The sequence below is a fragment of the Mya arenaria genome, chromosome 4 (assembly GCF_026914265.1).
Source record: "Mya arenaria isolate MELC-2E11 chromosome 4, ASM2691426v1".
Classification (NCBI taxonomy): Eukaryota; Metazoa; Mollusca; class Bivalvia; order Myida; family Myidae; genus Mya; species Mya arenaria.
Genome location: NC_069125.1, coordinates 42,370,895 through 42,393,173, shown reverse-complemented (window position 1 = coordinate 42,393,173; position 22,279 = coordinate 42,370,895). Strand labels below are relative to the sequence as shown.

Below are 22,279 nucleotides of genomic sequence, written 5' to 3'. Positions count from 1 at the left end.
ACACAATGACACAACTGTGGATCAAACACAATGACACAACTGTGGATCAAACACAGTGACACAACTGTGTATCGAACACATTGACACAACTGTGGATCGAACACATTGACACAAATGTGGATCGAACGCATTGACAAACCGCGGATCGAACACATTGAGAAAACGATGGATCGAACTCATTGACACAACTGTGGATCAAACACACTGCCACAACTGTATATCAAACACATTGACAACACTGAGAATTGAATACACATTCAATGGTATGGTTAAGCATTTCATAAGACTTCATTCGTGCATTTTACTTACAAAAACACGCACACATAAACGACGCTACCTGGAAACTGATCCTTCAACTTCTAGTGTTTACCTTCTGTTGGCTTCTCATTATCAATATGAATGAAATGAAACTAAACTATTTGGGCAAAACCTTAAGTTAGAAACACACTACATGAAGGTCAATTTGAAGTGATACATACCGCAGTTCAAAGTGTGTATGTCCTGGTATTGGTTCAATTTTCCATTGGAGGGAAGGGTTCTAAACGACACCCTGTATTCTTCATGATCGCTAAGCGCTCCGAAAAAGCCCCAGAATGTAGACTGCAACATAACGGGATGTAATATGAAATAGTGTTTGTTTTAGATACGTTTCTGTATCTCGGCTCGTCCATGTGGTTTCAAATTGCATTAGTTGACTTTGCAAATCATGTAGCTCATTTGTTTACAAACATTTGGAAACACGAACTAATCTTATTGCATTTGATGAAAATTCTCCAAGATTTACAAACTCATAAGTATAAAATAACATTTTTTTTGTATTATTAACTATAATTTGTGGCTGAAACTCTACTACACACATCATATATCTTGCTGTAGGATTAGAATGTACAAGTGTTGCATGGAAGAATGTAATGAACCTTGTACGATATAATGGTACCTTTTTAAAGAACAATTTCCGTTACAGATTCTAAATTAAGGTAAGTTAAATTTGTTTCGAGTCACGATACTGTTAAAACGTAGCAGTGGGTCCATGAATAAGTATTTCAACCTCCAACATACATTGAGATTGCTTCCATTCACCTTCTCCTTCAGCAGAATGACCACACATCTGAAGTGGTGATATGGCATTGCGACTGTCACTATGAAACCTTTGATTGCCTCCACACCGTCTAAAATATGTATGAAATATAACTCATTCGGATGTCCTCGGCCATTTTCCATCGAAAATCGGATGTATATGGGCGATTTACAATTTCAAAAGTATTTATAATTAGCTGCAAGTAGATCGCAAAGTAATTTCAATTAGGCAGTTAAACTCAATGACTTTATCTTATTAAGTATCCATACAACAATTCACTTTATATTTACGAGGACAACTCCGTTCTATCTCTCAGTATGTACGAGTACATTAAATATTTACGAGGCCAACTCCGTTCTATTTCTCGGTATGTACGATTTATCGTTAAATATGTACGAGGACAACTCCATTCTATCTCTCAGTATGTACGAGTACGTTAATATGTACGAGGACAACTTCCTTCCATCTCTCAGAATGTAAGAGGAAGTTAAATATGTATGAGGACAACTCCTTTCTATTTCTCAGTATGTAAGAATACGTTAAATATGTACGAGGACAACTCCGTTCTAATCTTCAGTATGTACGAGTACGTTAAATATGCACGAGGACAACTCCGTTCTATCTCTCAGTATGTACAAGTACGTTAAATATGTACGAGGACAACTCCGTTCTATCCCTCAGTATGTACGAGTACGTTAAATATGTACGAGGACAACTCCGTTCTATCCCTCAGTATGTACGAGTACGTTAAATATGTACGAGGACAACTCCGTTCTATCCCTCAGTACGTACGAGTACGTTACATATTTACGAGGACAACTCCGTTCTATCCCTCAGTATGTACGAGTACGTTAAATATGTACGAGGCCAACTCCGTTCTATCCCTCAGTATGTACGAGTACGTTAAATATTTACGAGAACAACTCCGTTCTATCTCTCAGTATGTACGAGTACGTTAAATATGTACGAAGACAACTCCGTTCTATCCCTCAGTATGTACGAGTACGTTAAATATGTACGAGGACAACTCCGTTCTATCCCTCAGTATGTACGAGTACGTTAAATATGTACGAGGACAACTCCGTTCTATCCCTCAGTATGTACGAGTACGTTAAATATTTACGAGAACAACTCCGTTCTATCTCTCAGTATGTACGAGTACGTTAAATATGTACGAGGACAACTCCTTTCTATCCCTCAGTATGTACGAGTACGTTAGATATTTACGAGAACAACTCCGTTCTATCTCTCAGTATGTACGAGTACGTTAAATATGTACGAGAACAACTCCGTTCTATCTCTCAGTGTTTACAAGTACGTTAAATATGTACGAAGTCAACTCCGTTCTATCCCTCAGTATGTACGAGTTATCGTTAAATATGTACGAGGACAACTCCGTTCTATCTCTCAGTATGTACGAGTACGTTAAATATGTACGAGGACAAATTCCTTCCATCTCTCAGTATGTAAGAGGAAGTTAAATATGTACGAAGAAAACTCCTTTCTATTTCTCAGAATGTAAGAGTACGTTAAATATGTACGAGTACAACTCCGTTTTATCTCTCAGTATGTAAGAAAACGTTAATAGAACGTTAAATATGTACGAGCACAACTCCGCTTTAACTCTCAGTGTGTACGAGTACGTTAACTATGTACGAGGACAACTCCGTTCTATTTCTCAGTATGTAAGATTACGTTGAATATGTACGAGTACAAATTCTTTTTATCTCTCAGTATGTAAGAGAACGTTAAATATGTACGAGCACAACTCCGCTTTATCTCTCAGTGTGTACGAGTACGTTAAATATGTACGAGGACAACTCCGTTCTATTTCTCAGTATGTAAGAGTACGTTGAATATGTACGAGTACAACTCCTTTTTATCTCTCAGTATGTAAGAGAACGTTAAATATGTACGAGCACATCTGTTTTATCTATCAGTATGTACGAGAACGTTAAATATGTAGGTCTTTGTAGGTCTAAACGCGTACGAGTTTATCCTCGGTTTAGTTCTAACTTTGCACGAGTATGTATTGTATGTAGATCTAAATACACACATACGAATACGTATAGATATAAGTATATACAAATACATACACTGTAGTTATTAGTTAGTATTACTATGTCTTCATTGTATTTCTAACATGTACAATAACATTTATTTACTGTTATTCAACGTATGAACGACAACGTCATCATTGTAGTTCGAAGTATATATGAATACACATTTACTGTTACAGTAGTTCGAAGTATATATGAATACACATTCACTGTTACAGTAGTTCGAAGAATATATGAATACACATTTACTGTTACAGTAGTTCGAAGAATATATGAATACACATTTACTGTTACAGTAGTTCGAAGTATATATGAATACACATTTACTGTTACAGTAGTTCGAAGAATATATGAATACACATTTACTGTTACAGTAGTTCGAAGTATATATGAATACACATTTACTGTTACAGTAGTTCGAAGAATATATGAATACACATTTACTGTTATAGTAGTTAGAAGTATATATGAATACACATTTACTGTTACAGTAGTTCGAAGTATATATGAATACACATTTACTGTTACAGTAGTTCGAAGTATATATGAATACACATTTACTGTTACAGTAGTTCGAAGTATATATGAATACACATTTACTGTTACAGTAGTTCGAAGAATATATGAATACACATTTACTGTTACAGTAGTTCGAAGTATATATGAATACACATTTACTGTTACAGTAGTTCGAAGTATATATGAATACACATTTACTGTTATAGTAGTTCGAAGTATATATGAATACACATTTACTGTATAGTAGTTCGAAGTATATATGAATACACATTTACTGTTTCAGTAGTTCGAAGAATATATGAATACACATTTACTGTTACAGTAGTTCGAAGTATATATGAATACACATTTACTGTTACAGTAGTTCGAAGTATATATGAATACACATTTACTGTTACAGTAGTTCGAAGTATATATGAAAACACATTTACTGTTACAGTAGTTCGAAGAATATATGAATACACATTTACTGTTACAGTAGTTCGAAGTATATATGAATACACATTTACTGTTACAGTAGTTCGAAGTATATATGAATACACATTTACTGTTACAGTAGTTCGAAGTATATATGAATACACATTTACTGTTACAGTAGTTCGAAGTATATATGAATACACATTTACTGTTATTCAACGTATGAACGACAACGTCATCATTGTAGTTCGAAGTATATATGAATACACATTTACTGTTACAGTAGTTCGAAGTATATATGAATACACATTTACTGTATAGTAGTTCGAAGAATGTATGAATACACATTTACTGTTACAGTAGTTCGAAGAATGTGCCAGTAAGACTTCTTTTCAGTTTTAAGTATGTAGGAATACGTCTTCATTGTAATTCTACGTATGTACGAGTACGTCTTAACTGACATTCTAAGTATGTATGCATACTTTTTTCATTATAATTCTAGGTTCTACGAATTCATATTCATATGCACTGTAGTTCTAAGTATGTATGAATATATCTGCACTAGAGTTCTAATAATGAACCAATATATGTTCACTGCAGTTCTATATTATGCATGAGGAAGACTTCGTTAAGGTTATAAGTATGTTTGCATACGTCTTCTTTGAAATGTTTTTGAAGTATTTTCGAGTACGTCTTCACTGTCATTCTAAGTATGTACGCATACTTTTTCATTGTAATTATATGCATGCATGAATTTATATTCACTGTAGTTCTAAGTATGTGTTAATATGTCTGCACTGCAGTTATAAGTATTATTACAAATACATAGTTAATGTAGTTCTAAGAAATGTATGAAAGAAACGTCTTATTGTAGTTCTCTGTACGTACGTCCGTTTCTTCATTGTAGTTATTGGTAAATATGTACGGTTACGTTTTCAGTATGTACGAATGTTTCTCCATTGTATGTATTTATAAGTATGTACGAATGTTTCTTCATTGTATGTATTTATAAGTATGTACGGTTGCGTTTTCATTGTAGCTCTTACTGTGTATGTGTATGTGAGCGGTTAAGTTCTTAAGGGGCTACACACCAGATGGTCCAAAAAAAATCGGCAAATACAGCGTTTCCTCAAAACAAGCATAGAATTGTCAATGTGACCTAGTAATAGGCCGATAATACATCGCTTTACAGGGTCAAAATAATAAACGTAACGATCATGTTGCTGTCTCATCTGTATTTCCCGTTATAATAGCGCATAATAGTTTTTCAGTTTAAATCATATCTCTTTATTGAGTACAGATAAAAATATACCCACGCTATTTTAAAACCTTATGTGTTAGACAACCCTTATTTCAAATTAGAAAAAAATGCGCATAAACTGCGAAACATGCATATGTCGTGAGCGATGTAATACATCAGTAAGTAAGATTCAATGCGTTGTGCACAATGAAGTCAAGTTTATGTATGATTTACTCATTTTTTTTTCTTGCAAATGTATCTACTGGTGTCTAGCCCATTTACACGATGTGTACGTTTTCATGTTAGTTAGTGTCTTTATATTACAGTAAAAATATATAAAAATATGCGACCACCCTGTTTTCACGACCATCCCGCTAATAAGACAGATTTTTTTCAGACCCAATCTTTTTCGTCTATAATTCAATGGTCGTATACTTCGGCACCCCGTTATTCAGTTATACGACCACTCAATCCAGTCCCCTTTAATTACTCATATGTTAGATTGATCTGTTTATGCGACCACAGGCAATTTGTGTCCTGGTTTAAACACGTGTCCTGGTTTAAGGATAATCACCGACAACTTTACTAGTAGCCGTTTACGATAGAGGTCAATATTAGAATGAAAAACACGGAAGTGTTTGATAATTGATGTTTGTTTTTTTATATATTTTTTATTGATTTAATGCTTTTGATTGGATTTTTGGTGGATACTTACCGTGAAAATATAATTATAGGACATTAAAACTGTGTTGTTTAAATACATGTTATATGGAAAATATAAGATGCAAAATAATAAATGACATAACTTTTCATTTATTTTCTCTGCTTCAATGATATTCGATATAGCCCCATATAGATATTACCAATACCAAGTAACACCTATACGTGTACGTGTAAAAATCTTATGAATTCCACCACAATTGACTAACATTATCAGCAAAAACTCAGTTATGAGACCACACCGCTATTGAGACCATTTTCTCAAAGTCCCATAGGTGGTCTAAAATGGAGGGGTTTTACTGTAGTATCAAGAATGCACGGGTGGAACCTTAATGCACGTCTTAATAGTACGGGTGCGTCTTCATTATATAGTTTAAGGTATAACGTCTATTTGTCAGTATATCCCTCCAGGAATGTCTTGAGGTTTAGAATGCTTAAAATAGACCTTGTTTCCATTTTAAAAGATTTCAGACTACAGTCATAGACATGATTGATTTCGTTTATGGAAATAGGGTCAATAAGTAGTTGCTCTTCACTCGCTCCATTACAAAGCAAATTGATAATGTGGGATGGGTTTTTAATATTTAATCAACTATATTCGCCGAATCTAATAAGCTTGCAAGAGATAATGCCCACCTGTGTAAAAATGTCTACATAGCATAGACTATTGAAGCGTCCAGTTGCCAAAAAGATTTTTTTCCAGAAAACAATCTCCAAATTACGACTGACTATCTCCTAATTAGGAGATATTTACTCATTACTATAACTTACTAAGTCCTACATATGAGATACTATCTCCTAATGATGAGATAATATCTCCAAATTACGACTTACTATCTCCTAATTAGGAAAGACCTACTAAGACCTAATTAAGAGATACAATCTCCTCATAACGACTTACTGTCGCCTAAATATGAGATATTAACTCATTTATATTATCTAACTTAGTTCCAATAAGGATATACTATTTCCTAACTACGACTTTCTATCTCCTAATTAGGAGATACTAACTCTTAATTATGACTTAGCTAATCGTTATAAAGTTGTACACTCCGCCTTTTACAATAAAAGAAGTATTGAAGCATCCAGTTGCCAAAGTGAAACACACTGACATGTTGAGGGGGTTAAACACACTGGCACGATGAGGCGTTAAAACAGCCTGGCACGATTAGGGGTTAAACACACTGGCACGATGATGGTTTAAAAACACTGGCACGACGAGGGGTTAAAAATAATGGCACGATGAGGGGTTAAACACACTGGCACGATGAGAGGTAAAACACACTGGCACGATGAGGGATTAAACACAATAGCACGATGAGGGGTTAAACAGACTGGCACGATGAGGGGGGAAGGATAAACACACTTGCGCGGTGAGGGGTTAAACACACTGACACGATGAGGGGTTAAACAGACTGGCACAATGAGGGGTTAAACACACTGGCACGATGAGGGGTTAAACACACTGGCACGATGAGGGGTTAAACATAATGGCAGAATGAGGGGTTAAACGCACTGACACGATGAGGGGTTTTACACACTGGCACGATGAGGGGTTAAACACAATGGCACGATGAGGGGTTAAACAAACTGGCACGATGAGGGGGGGGGGTAAACACACTTGCGCGATGAGGGGTTAAACACACTGACACGATGAGGGGTTAAACAGACTGGCACGATGAGGGGGGATAAACACACTTGCGCGGTGAGGGGTTAAACACACTGACACGATGAGGGGTTAAACAGACTGGCACAATGAGGGGTTAAACACACTGGCACGATGAGGGGTTAAACACACTGGCACGAAGAGGGGTTAAACACAATGGCACGATGAGGGGTTAAACGCACTGACACGATGAGGGGTTAAACACACTGGCACGATGAGGGGTTAAACACAATGGCACGATGAGGGGTTAAACACATTGGCACAATGAGGGTTAAACACACTGGCATGATGAGGGGTTAAACACACTGGCACGATGAGGGCTTAAACACAATGGCACGATGAGGGGTTAAACACATTGGCACGATGAAGGGTTAAACACACTGGCACGATGAGGGTCAAGCAGACTGGAACGGTGAGGGGTTAAACACACTGGCACGATGAGGGGTTAAACACACTGGCACGATGAGGGGTTAAACACACTGGCACGATGAGGGGTTAAGCAGACTGGCACGATGAGGGGTTAACACACTGGCATGATAGGGGGTTAAACACACTGGCACGATGAGGGGTTAAACACAATGGCACGATGAGGGGCAAAACACACTGGCACGATGAGTGGTTAAACACACTGGCACGATGAGGGGTTAAACACACTGACACGATGAGGGGTTAAACACACTGGCATGATGAGGGGTTAAACACACTGGCACGATGAGGGGTTAAACACAATGGCACGATGAGGGGTTAAACACATTGGCACGATGAGGGGTTAAACACACTGGCACGATGAAGGGTTAAACACACTGGCACGATGAAGGGTTAAACACACTGGCACGATGAGGGGTTAAACACACTGGCACGATGAGGGATTAAACACACTGACATGATGAGGGGTTAAGCAGACTGGCACGATGAGGGGTTTAACACACTGGCACGATGAGGGGTTATACAGACTGGCACGATGAGGGGTTAAACACACTGGCACGATGAGTGTTAAATAGACTGACACGGTTAGTGGGTTAAACACACTGGCACGATGGCGGGTTAAACAGACTGACACGATGAGGGGTTAAACACACTGGCATGATGAGGGGTTAAACACACTGGCACGATGAGGGGTTAAACACAATGGCACGATGAGGGGTTAAACACATTGGCACGATGAGGGGTTAAACACACTGGCATGATGAGGGGGTTAAACACACTGGCACGGTGATGGTGGTAAACACACTGGCACAGTGAGGAAGTTAAACACACTGACACGGTGAGGGAGTTAAAACACACTGGCACTGTGAGGGAGTTAAACACACTGGCAGAGTGATGGAGTTAAACACACTGGCACGGTGAGAGAATTAAACATACTGGCACGGTGAGAGTGATAAACACATTGGTACGGCGAGGGGGGTAAACACACTTGCACGGTGAAGGTGTTAAACACAATGGCATGGTGAGGTGGGAAAAAACACACTGGCACGGTGAGGGGTAAATTACACTGGCACGATGATGGGTTAAAAACACTGGCACGGTGAGGGGGGGATAAACACACTCGCACGGTGGGGGGGGGGGGTAAATACACTGGCACGATGAGGGGTTAAACAGACTGGCACGATGATTGTTTAAACACAATGGCACGGCGAGGGGGTAAACACACTGCCACGGTGAGAGTGATAAACATATTGGCACGGTAAGGGGGGTAGACACACTTGCACGGTGAGGGTGTTAATATATAACTGTTAAACACAATGGCATGGTGAGGGGGAATGAACACACTGGCACGGTGAGGGGTTAAACACACTGGCACGATGATGGGTTAAAAAAACTGGCACGGTGAAGGGGGGATAAACACACTTGCACGGTGAGGGGGGGGGGGAATACACTGGCACGATGAAGGGTTAAACAGACTGGCACGATGATGGGTTAAACACAATGGCACGGTGAGGGGGCTAAACACTTTGTCACGAAGAGGGGTTAACACACTGGCACTGTGAGAGAATTAAACCGTTGGCACGGTGAGAGTGATAAACACATTGACACGACAAGGGGTTTAAAACACTGGAATGGTAAGGGGTTTAAACACACTGGCACGATGATGGGTTTAAACACACTGGCACGGTGAGGGGGTTAAACGTTTAACACATTGACACGACGAGGGGTTAAACACACTGGTATTGTGGCGGTGTTAAACACATTGGCAAGACGAGGGGTTTAAAACACTGACATGGTGATTTGAGTTAAGCACATTGGCCCGATGAGTTTTTAAACACACTAGCACTGTAAGATGGGTCGGGGGGGGGGGTATTAAACACACTGGCACGATGATGGAGTTAAAGACACTGGCACGATGAGGGAGTTAAACACACTGGCACGATGAGGGAGTTAGACAAACTGGGACGATGAGGGTGTTTAACACACTGGCACGATGAGGGGTTTAACACCCTGGCACGATGAGGGGTTAAACACACTGGCACGGTGAGGGGTATGATACACTGGCACGGTGAAGGGTTTAACAAACTTGCACGGTGAGGAGTATGATACACTGGCACGGTGAGGGTTTTACAAACTTGCACGGTGAGAGGTATTATACACTGGCACGGTGAGGGGTTTAACAAACTGGCACGGTGAGGGGTATGATACACTGGCACGGTGAAGGGTTTAAAAAACTTGCACGGTGAGGGGTATGATACACTGGCACGGTGAAGGGTTTAACAAACTTGCACGGTGAGGAGTATGGTACACTGGCACGGTGAAGGGTTTAAAAAACTTGCACGGTGAGGGGTATGATACACTGGCACGGTGAGGGGTTTAACAAACTGGCACGGTGTGGGGGTTAAACACATTGACACGGTAAAGGGGGGGGGGGGTAACACACAGGCACGGTGAGTGGTCATACACACTGGCACGTTGAGGGGGTTTAACACATTGGCACGTTGATGGGGTTAAACGCAATGACACGTTGAGGGGGTTAAACACATTGACACGATGAGGGAGTAATACACACTGTCACGGTAAAGGGGGGGGGGGGTTAATACACTAGCACGGTGAGTGGTCAAACACACCTGCATGGTGAGGGAGTTTAACATACTGGCACGGTGAGGTGTTTAAACACACTGGCACGGTGAGGGGGTGAACACACTGACACGGTGAGGTGTTTAACACACTGGCACGGTAATGGAAAAACACAATGGGACGGTGAGGTGTTTAAACACACTGGCACGGTGAGGGGGTAAACACACTGACACGGTGAGGTGTTTAAACACATTGGCACGGTGAGGGGGTAAACACACTGGGACGGTGAGGGAGTTAGACAAACTGGCACGGTGAGAGAGTTTAACACACTGGAACGGTGAAGAAGTTAGACAAATTGGCACGGTGAGGGAGTTAGATGAACTGGCACGATGAGGGAGGTTAACACACTGGCATGGTAAGTAAGGGGGGGGGAAGAAAACATACTGGCACGGTGAGGGAGATAAACACTCAGACACGGTAAGGGGGAGGGAGCAAACACACTAGCACGACGAGAGGTTTAACACACACACACACACACACTGTCATGGTGAGGGGGTTTAACACACTGGCACGATGAGGTGTATAACACAATGACACGGTTAGGGGTTTAACACACTTGCACGATAAGGGGGTTACACACACTGGCACGATGAGGGAGTTTAACACACTAGCACGGTGAGTAATCAAAAACACTGACACGGTGATGGGTTAAACACACTGGCATGGTGGGGGGGGAGTAAACACACTGGCACGATGAGGTAGTAAAACACACTGACACGGTTTGGGGGAGGGGGTAAACACACTAGCACGATGAGGTAGTTAAACACACTGGCACGGTTGGGGGTGGGGGAGGGGTAAACACACTGGCACGATGAAGGTGTTAAAGACACTGGCACGGTGAAGGTGTTTAAGACACTTACACGGTGAGGGAGGTAAACAAACTGGCACAGTGAGTGTGTTAAACACACTGGCACGATGCTGGTTTAACCCACTGGCACAGCGAGGGTGTTTAACACACTGGCACGATGCGGGTTTAACACACTGGCACGGTGAGGGGTTTAACACACTGGCACGGTGAGGTAGTTAATACACTGGCACGGTGAGGGGTTTAACACACTGGCGCGGTAAGGGGTTTAACACACTGGCCCGGTGAGGTAGTTAAACACACTGGCACTGTGAGGGGGTTAAAACCACTGGCGTGGTTAGGGGGATTTAACACACTGGCACGGTGAGGGGGTTAAACACACTGGCACGGTGAGGGGTTAACACACTGGCGTGGTTAGGGGGATTTAACATACTGGCACGGTGAGGGTGTTTAACATACTGGCATTAGGAGATAGTATACTGGAAAATACTTTTCTCTTTAGCACCTGGACGCTTTAAAAATAAACACGTATCGACGCATGCAAGACAAAATTAAAGCGTTGAAAGGCTTTAGGCCTGCTACGTTTTATGTGTATTTCATGTAATGGTAAAAGTAATTAACATAAACATATTAAGATAGTATATGCATGCTCATGAATTCCTTCGCACATTATGACTTTTAGATTTTTATGCTTATTCTCAAATAAATAAAACACATGGACTACAGTTATTTGAAATATTTATTTAATATGTGGAATACCCAAATAATAACTGAAGTATGGAGTATTATTCTATTGCATACGAAACATTTTCTGGAAATTTGGTTTTAGAACTAAAGAACTGTCACGGGTAAAGCATTTAGGATTTTTGTCAAATCTTCTCTTTAATTCAAACATGAATACCAGGGTATGTCCGCTGAACCAACTGTATCCAACAAAATGTATTGGGCATGTTAAAAACGTTTTTGTCTCTTTCAATAATGACAGGATACTCGCTCAAAATTCAGCATTTCTAACAGCTCGTGCGCACATTAATTCGTCATAATATGTTCAAAATGTTATGTCGATCTGCCGATGGTAGATTTCGATATGCGGTTATAAAAGTCTGCAGGCCTAGCGGCGTACAGCATACTCTTTCGAATTTTTGATTTCCATTCTATAGTTCTTTAAACAGGAGTATATATTTTACATGTACAAATAACGCCAACGGACAACCGCTAAAACTGTGAGTCTAAAAATTTGGAAAGTATACACTTACTGAATTGCGGCAGTTTCCATCCGACATCGATGACATTGCCGTTCTCACAACGCGCAGTTAGGGTGAACTTTTCGGCTGGCAGGGCGTCCAACTTATCCCACGTCATATTTGAACCGTACTTCCTCTTTAACAAACTCTCCGTACACGCTGTATAATTAACACACACGTAGACTTAGTAGCAATAGTATTATATCCGTATGATCGGCACATCTCGGCATGTTATAGTTGTTAATCAGACACTCTCAGACTTTCTCATGCATATTTTGGCACCAAAACGCACCAGTAATCAAAGACTTAACAGTAATAAATTGAACTGTTTTCTTTGATGATAATAATGTTAATTTCAGGCATCTAGCAACTCCGTTTAGCTTTGATTGAGACGCCTGTTCAGTTTCAAATGTAGGGCGAGAACTGTCAGGGGCATAACTTCCTACAGACCAAGTAGGTAGTGGCATAAATTTTCTTTCCGATTTTTTTTTTAATAAACGCCAGATATAAGTTCTTGGAAAATAATATACTGATAGAAATTTATGTACAAATGCACCTCCAACAATCTGACAGAAAACAATTACAGGTTCCCCGAGCCCACTTAGAAAACCGCCTATATATCATTTTCAGCAAACCTACTCACCTTATTGCAGTGTTCATATTTGTAACGCGATATTATTGTTGTTCATCATCTACTAGTATCTATCTTTTATGTTTATCCTTATCGCAACACACACACGCAGTTCTGAACAGTGTTAGCTTTTTTCGCAAGGTGTAAGCTCCCTTACGACTAACGATTTCATTAAAGCCATACTTACAAAGGTGGGATGAATAACAATCTTGAGATATGCCGTCGGTGCTGAACTCTTCGGTACCCGGAAAGGTGGACTGAAACTTGAAGGAAAAACACGAGCATTTAGAAAAAAAGAGAAAATTCCTTAGTGGCGATGGGCGTGTGGTTGGCGTATCGGACTCTGAACCAGGCCCTGGGTCGATGATAGTATTGGTTGAAACCCAGAAATGGTAAATTGTTCTTAATCTCATGTACATAGCGGATTTTAAATCTGTAAAAAACGCTCGTCGCTAAAAAGCTCTACAAAATAGCTCTACGCATTCATGGTCGTCAATGATCATTGCGACGTAAAATAAAAATAAATCTGACCTCTATCTTTATCAAAGGGATGAGACTTTATGAAGAAATCATGATCATTAAAGTGTGTCTTCGGTATTTTTTATTCAGAAACAAACGGTTTTAGAAGACCGTAAACAATGTTAGTTCAACAGCAAACTTATTCCTGGCTGGGTGATAATTTATACTTATACATGTGTAATTTATTATACTGCAGTATATGCTGATGGAGGTGGTGCCAATGCACACACTTAAATATAATCATATAATATATTAATATATTGTACAGATTTACTGATATATGAAACGCCAAGTCTACATAAACTCAAATATTGAAGAGCTCTTCAAATCGTTTGAAGGGGTATCTAACTATATGAAGTGGTCTTCAATTAATTGAAGATGTATTAATGTAGATCTGGGATTCCATATTATCTGTGTAATCGTCACAAATGGCAACGCATTGATTTTTATTTCCTCATTTTTTATTCATTTATAATACTGCTTAAAGTACAACCCCCTCAAATACGTAGCGAAGCAATGTAGATATGACACTTTACACTTATACCAATCTCTTTCACAACTACTCTCCCATTATGACAGGTATCTCATCCTCTCAGCTGATAGATATCTCATAGCAATATCAGGTTCACACGGTTATAAAGTAGATGATCTAAAAGAAGAACTTACCAAAGTCTCTGCCCTGGAGCAAACATCAGCGCTAGAATCTTTAGATAGCCAAACAAACACACATATCACCATCCAGCTCTTGATGAGGTAACTATACATCGTCTACGAGGAATAGAAGTTTTGCAATACAATTTCAAAAAAATCCTTTTCAACAGATTGATCAATTAAAGTTGTCACAGTTTCATACAATGTGTGTAAAAGTGATCAGAACATATCAATAACCGCACATTTCTTTCACAAATATGAAATTCCTTCTCACATGAACCACATACTATCAGGCCTACGAACCTTAATAATAATTGTTGCCTGTAACACGTATAAAGTTCATATACTCGAGCTGTGATAATTGTGAACGGATGCAGTATCCTGTTTCGCCAATGCATTAGGTTTATCAAAGAGCATGCATTTAGTCAGTTGTTTCCGTTAAATATAATCTCTTTATTGTTTGCCTCCGGGCTTTAAAAGTTGAAAAAGATTTTACTACGTGAACTCCAGGTGTACAGCATCAATATTTTGAAAATGTGTATTTCGGTGCAAGGTGTGCATGCTTCTTTCAGATCATGTTTTGTGGTCACATGTATGAAAATGAAACGCTTCTTTAATAATTGATACACATCCTTGATTTATGAATGGATCGAACTAATATAAAAATGAGTCATTTTGTTACGCATGAACATAAACAACGCCAGATACAGGGATCCGGTGTTTAACGGTCTCCCAGCGCACATTGGTTGCATTGTAGCTTGACGTACAGGACTTCAAGTGTCGTAGGAAATCACGACTTAAAGCGTACTGCAATGCCATAAGTGAAATCAATGCAGATATCGGCACAGTGAGTGACAATGAGGTTTAGCTGCGATACCATACAGCTTTTTTCGAATATACCTTCTTTAAAGTGTCCGTTGTAAATCACCGATACACAGCAGACAAATTCCCTGGGGTTTAATCAGTACCGAGTACTCCAAACTACCCAGTTCTCCGTCGGGCAAAGGAACTACTGGCCCCAACATCACGCAAAAACTTAAGTCAAATCTCCATCTCAGTCTCAACTCATTTTACCACAAAGCATCAAAAGTTATTAAAAATAGCATATTGTTTTACACCTTTGAAAAGGCATTCTATCACATAATATGTTGATTTATGCCTTTAGTCAAGATTTCAAGGGAATAATATTCTACAGCCAAAACAGTATTTGAGTTTAATTTATTGTTTTTTAACAAATACTCATTGACAAGTATATTTTTGCTCTGGAATTTAGTTTCTTAGAAATATTGACAAAATCTTTTTATCAACAAATTTTATGAGAAAATACGTTTTAAAAAGTATAAAAAACATGCAAGATTTAAAATCATAGTAGAATGCTTTTATGTGGTAAAAAATGTTGAGATTAAGATAAAGATTTGCCTCGAGTATTCTCGTGATATTGGGGCCTGGTTTCTGGACATGACACGATCGAGGATTACATCCGGGATATTCTCCCACACAAGGCGGACGTTTTATTACGGTTACTATTACTGTTACTTATCCCATGCCCTAAATCTTATCAATATTCTGTTTAAAGCTGCACTCTCACAGATTTACCGTTTTGGCAACTCAACTTCTTTATATTATTTTTTTTTGTCTTAAAATGGGCCAATGTTTGCGTAAATATATTATAACCAGTGATATAAGACTGCTGACAAAATATCAGCTCGCAGATTTTACATTTCATTTCGAAAATTGTTTTATGGCTAAAAGCGTTACTAACGCTTTAAGAAAAATGCATAAAACATCATTATAAAAAATAAATAAATATGAAAAGCTGCGATCTGATTTTTGTCAGCATGAAAAAGAAGGGACAAAACGTTCAATATAAGAGTGCAGCTTTTAAGGCACAACAATCAACGTCAAGTGAATATTAGACAAATGACACATTCGTAAAATATTTTATAAATCTCAATCGCTTACATGTAGATTAAGTTGGGGTTGACATTTTCTCTCATTTTTATCGACGGTCGTAACATTTTTAAAAGTGATATCTTCGTTGCAATAAAAGGTTCAGGTCTCAATGACTTCAAAATCTATTCACATTCGAACATAACAACTACCATAAGTTTATGCGTTGAATGATTAACGTGTTTAAACGCTCATGTCTTCGCCAATGGGTTCACCAGACAGATTCTCATGTCTCCGCCAAATGGTTCATCGGACTGATTCACGTGTCTCCGCCAATGGATTCATCGGACTGATTCTTGTGTATCCGCCAATGGGTTCACCAGACTGATTCTCGTGGCTCCGCCAATGGGTTCACCAGACTGATTCTCATTTCTCCGCCAATGGGTTCACCGGACTGATTCTCATGTCTCCCCCATCGGGTTCACCAGACTGATCATGTCTCCGCCAATGGGTTCACCGGACTGATTCTCATGTCTCCGCCAATGGGTTCACATAACTGATTCTCATGCCTCCGCCAATAGGTTCACCGGACTGATTCTCATGTCTCCTCCAATGGGTTCACCGGACTGATTCTCATTTCTCCTCCAATGGGTTCACCGGAGTGATTCTCATGTCCCCGCCATTGCGTTCACCAGACTGGTCCTCATGTCTCCGCCAATGGGTTCACCAGACTGGTCCTCATGTCTCCGCCAATGGGTTCTACGGACTGATTCTCATGTCTCCGTCAAATGGGCTCACCCGACTGATTCTCATGTCTCCGCTAACAGATTCACAGGACTTATTTTCATGTCTCCGGTAATGGGTTCGTCGTACTGATTCTCATGTCTCCGCCAATGGTTTGTCGTACTGATTCTCATGTCTCCGCCAGTGGGTTCACCGGACTGATTCTCATTTCTCCGCCAATGGGTTCACCCGACTGATTTTCATGTCTCCGCCAATGGGTTCACCGGACTGATTCTCGTGTCTCCGCCAATGGTTTCACCGGACTGATTCTCATGTCTCCTCGAATGTCTTTACCGGACTGATTCTCATGTCTCCTCCAATGGGTTCTTGGTACTGATTCTCGTGTCTCCTCCAATGGGTGCCCCGGACTGTTTCTCATGTCTCCTCCGATGGATTCTCCGGACTGATTCTCATGTCTCCACCAATGGGTTCACCGGACTGATTCTCTTGTCTCCGCCATTGGGTTCACCAGACTGATTCTAATGTCTCCGCCAATGGGTTCACCAGACTGATTCTCATGTCTCCGCCAATGGGTTCACAGGACTGATTCTCATGTCTCCGCCAATGGGTTCAACGGACTGATTCTCATGTCGCCGCCAATGGGTTCACCTGAATTATTCTCATTTCTCCTCCAATGGGTTGAACGGACTGATTCTCATTTCTCCACTAAAGGGTTCACCGGACCGATTCTCTGGTCCCCGCCATTGGGTTCACCAGACGGGTCCCCATGTCTCCTCCAATGGGTTCACCGGACTGATTCTCATTTCTCCGCTTTCGGGTTCGCCGGATTGATTCTCATGTAGTCGCCAATGGGTTCACCCGACTGATTCTCATGTCTCCGCTAACGGATTCACTGGGTTTATTCACCTGTCTCCGCTTATGGGTTCGTCGTTCTGATTTTTAAGACTCCGCTAATGGATTCACCGGACTGATTCTCATGTCTCCGCTAAAGGGTGCACCGAACTGATTATCATGTCTCCGCCAAAGGGTTCATCGAACTGGTTCTCGTGCCTCCGCTAATGAGTTCACCGGACTGATTCTCGTGTCTCCGCCAATGGGTTCACCGGACTGATTCTCATGTCTCCTCCAATGTTTTCTCCGGACTGATTTTCATGTCTCCTCCAATGGGTTCTCTGGACTGATTCTCGTGTCTCCTCTAATGGGTGCTCCGGACTGTTTCTCATGTCTCCTCCGATGGATTCTCCGGACTGATTCTCATGTTTCCGCCAATGGGTTCACCGGACTGATTCTCTTGTCTCCGCCATTGGGTTCACCAGACTGATTCTAATGTCTCCGCCAATGGATTCACCCGACTGATTCTCATGTCTCCGCCAATGGGTTCACAGGACTGATTCTCATGTCTCCGCCAATGGGTTCACCCGACTGATTCTCATGTCTCCGCCAATGGATTCACCCGACTGGTTCTCATGTCTCCGCCGATGGGTTCACAGGACTGATTCTCATGTCTCCGCCAATGGGTTCACCGGATTGATTCTCATGTCTCCGCCAATGGGTTCACCTGAATGATCCTCATTTCTCCTCGAATGGGTTCACCGGACTGATTCTCATTTCTCCGCTAAAGGGTTCACCGGACTGATTCTCTTGTCCCCGCCATTGGGTTCACCAGACTGGTCCCCATGTCTCCGCCAATGGGTTCACCGGACTGATTCTCATTTCTCCGCTTTTGGGTTCGCCGGATTGATTCTCATGTCGTCGCCAATGGGTTCACCCGACTGATTCTCATGTCTCCGCTAACGGATTCACCGGATTTATTCTCATGTTTCCGCTTATGGGTTCGTCGTACTGATTCTTAAGTCTCCGCTAATGGATTCACCGGACTGATTCTCATGTCTCCGCTAATGTATTCACCAGACTGATTCTCATGTCACCGCTAATGGGTTCACCAGACTGATTCTTATGTCTCCATCAATGGGTTCACCGGACGGATTCTCGTGTCTCCACTCCTGGTATTTGCCCCATCATTCCGTGTTTGAATTATAATACGTTTACAAACGCTGCTACCTCTTTTTACACACGTTTAATATTGATGTTCACATGTTAACAAAAGAGTACGCAGGATGTACATTGACATCCTGTCCAACCTCTCTAACCTGTTAGAAGGAAACACTCTTTACCGGATTTTGCAAAGTTGAAGAGGGTTTCTTTGTGTTCGTCTATACTAACTGCCATATCGATATGGTAACACGTAGTGGAGTTTAACCGTGCAATAAATATTGTGCGGATAATCAACAACGCTACTGACATTTACGAACGAAGTTATAAAACATTTACAACAGTAAAAGCAATTCTTATTGATATTGTTTCATACGCATATACTTCCTCCTGTGGTCCTGTATGTATGACCTGAGAAAAGTAAATGTTTGTATTGCATTATGCACCAGTCAATTGGAACCACGCCCCCTCGCCCCCCCCCCCCCCAGGACGGGGGGTATATCGGAGTTAGCCGGAGAAATGGGCCGTGTTTTTACCAGGTGTTTTCAGGTGGACCCGCAGTGCCGGGTGAATGCAACGGTTTTGTCTTCGCGCCAAAAATAGCCTAACCTAGGGTCCCTGGGATGCGGGGGCATTTGGCGGGGATTTAAAGAGCAGTTTGTCCGCGCTAGGCGGGGATTTTACCCGGGCTTAGCTGGACCGAAAGTCAAACCCCCGCTATTCCCCGGACCTGGAAGGGCCGTGGTTACAAATGACTGGTCCAAAACAATAACTTCACCAACCACCCTCGTGATTGAAACTGTACACTCAGGTTGAAGAGCTCGTGTATTTTTTCAATTGTGTTTTAACTCGTGTTTTGGATGCAATAACTAGTTCTTATACCTGTGATACTCTGAAGGACAAACGCTTACCTCTAAAACCAACTCATACAGAGCATATAAGACATTCAGGTGCTGTCGGCTGGCCTTAAACAACATCTACGGTGACCCCTATAACCCTCACATACAGAGCATATAAGACATCCAGGTGCTGTCGGCTAAACATTACGCACATAATTTTAAATACAGATTTCTTCCGATTAATTCATAGTTTAACCTTTTAATTTTTCAAGTGCATAATTCGTCTTCCTAGACTATTTTAAAGCATGAAAACATGTTTAAATCCACAACGTAGATGAAGAGACGACAGCTATTGAAAATGCATCCTGTGCATTTTAATATCGGTAATCACATGTCGAATACCAAAATAGATTACATCTAAATGTCAACCCCTATATGAGTTTGTATTGAAATAATAAAGTGTAACGAGGTATGAATGCAAAGTGGCGTTAAAAGAAGCAAACAAAACCTTTCATCTCTTATCCTTGATTTGGATATTTGTTATTTATATTTGCAAAAGAGATGCATCGTCGGATACCCCCAAAAACACGATTGCGCAATGCGTCGTTGTTTTGGCTAGTACTTGAAAATCTCGTAATCATGAATATCTAACGCTGCAGCTTCATTTGTTTCAATGCGGAAAGATGCACGAACACTCATACTTAAGTTTAACCGTAGAAAAGGAACACTGGTGAAAGCTCAAAATGAACTCGGTCCGCCACATCACTTCAAATTAAAACAGTGATTATGACCACTCGCCTTTGGGGACAACTGACAATACAGGATTATTGAAGAGTAATCAATTGTTTCATGTTATTACATTGGACGAAGACTTGTCTCCCCTGCCCCATGCATTTTCATTAAAACGAGATTTTGTCAGTGTATTTACAAAAATATGTATGAATTGTAACGGAAGAAAAATTCCGTGGATGTCCACGATGAAGAAATGTTACTCCGTTTGGTTTCAATGTCAAATGATTTCGTAACGAAGCTGCGCAAGGTCAAAATAATTTAAGCTAATATTTAAGTAAATAATAAAAACAAGTAAGATCTTTTAGTTAGCATTGTTCTGATAATTCGGCGTATTATTTTACTTTCACACTGTGTAGATGCAATTTTTCAATTAAAAAGAAACTTACAGGCATTGGCCGATGTTGCTGTCATTAATAAGTCCAAAAACTTAGATTTGTTTAGGAATATTTCATATAATGTCAGCTTATATTCCTTTAAAATTTGGAGCCTCAGGATATTACTGCTACGAATGGATAAACGGTTCAATGGTTTAGCGTTCAGTACGAAGATGCCTTTAAAATGGCATGACGGTTCGTCTTGTTGACAAAACTTCGTTTTAAGATGATAATAGCAGAATAATTTCCTATGATTCATGATAATCATTTTGCATAAATTCCTTCTAGGCAAATCATCGTATAGCATACCTTTTAATATTATATACAATTCGCTTTAAATCTATCATTTGTATCCAACAATAATATTTAACAATTTTACGAATAAGTTCACGTTTACATGCATTCTGCTCATCATCAAAAGAAAGAATACACTTAATACACGGAGGTAATAACACCTTTATACAGCAAATAAACAAGCAACCCGGATCCGTGTACATATCACACGCCTACTTAAGACCAGCTCCGCCATTTATGCAGCTCTGCCCGTGAGAATGCCCCCGGATGATATTTTTTCTATTTGTTTAATAAAATGGACATATTAACAAAAGGTACCACCATGTTAGAACGTTTTAATACATTTTAATAATTGTGGGATTTGTAGTGCCAGGAGCTTTTCTCCCGATTCGGAGCAAATTTCGAGATATAGCTTTTTAACACCATATCGGTGCAAAGAAACACATTATTAAGAACATTCCGAGGCATAACGATGCATGGTAAAATGACACCCTTTTCTATTCCTTCCAAAGGCCTTGAATCATATCTACTATATAAACATTCACTTTCAGCACCAACACTACTCTACATGCAGCGCCACAACAGGAATATCAGCACCAGCACTTTCATAAAAATGTGCATATTTTCTTTTTTTCAAAAGAGCTTGTAAGTGTTGATGTGTGCAAGTGTAAGTACTGTACATAACCGTTGCATTTGCAGATTGACTTAAGTAGCGTTTCCAATAACCCTGAACATTTA

General features: G+C 40.3%; 1 protein-coding gene across 4 annotated transcripts in view; it reads right to left on the bottom strand.

The window, feature by feature from the left end:
• The window catches only part of LOC128229965 (uncharacterized), a 32,008-nt gene extending 10,663 nt beyond the window's left edge, over window positions 1-21,345 (bottom strand). Inside the window, exons 1-6 of one of the 4 annotated variants that reach the window (XM_052941894.1) lie at window positions 21,260-21,345; window positions 14,632-14,733; window positions 13,634-13,709; window positions 12,828-12,974; window positions 1,060-1,169; window positions 480-600 (exon numbers count right to left, since the gene is read on the bottom strand). In XM_052941894.1, the coding sequence (XP_052797854.1) occupies window positions 480-600; window positions 1,060-1,169; window positions 12,828-12,974; window positions 13,634-13,709; window positions 14,632-14,733; window positions 21,260-21,265 (562 nt within the window). In that variant the 5' untranslated portion in view covers window positions 21,266-21,345. Of the gene's footprint in view, window positions 1-479; window positions 601-1,059; window positions 1,170-12,827; window positions 12,975-13,633; window positions 13,710-14,631; window positions 14,734-15,112; window positions 15,150-20,153; window positions 20,261-21,259 lie in introns of those variants that run through there. The other 3 variants (XM_052941892.1, XM_052941893.1, XM_052941895.1) reach the window with 3 other exon arrangements.
• Between the last annotated feature and the right edge of the window lie 934 nt (window positions 21,346-22,279).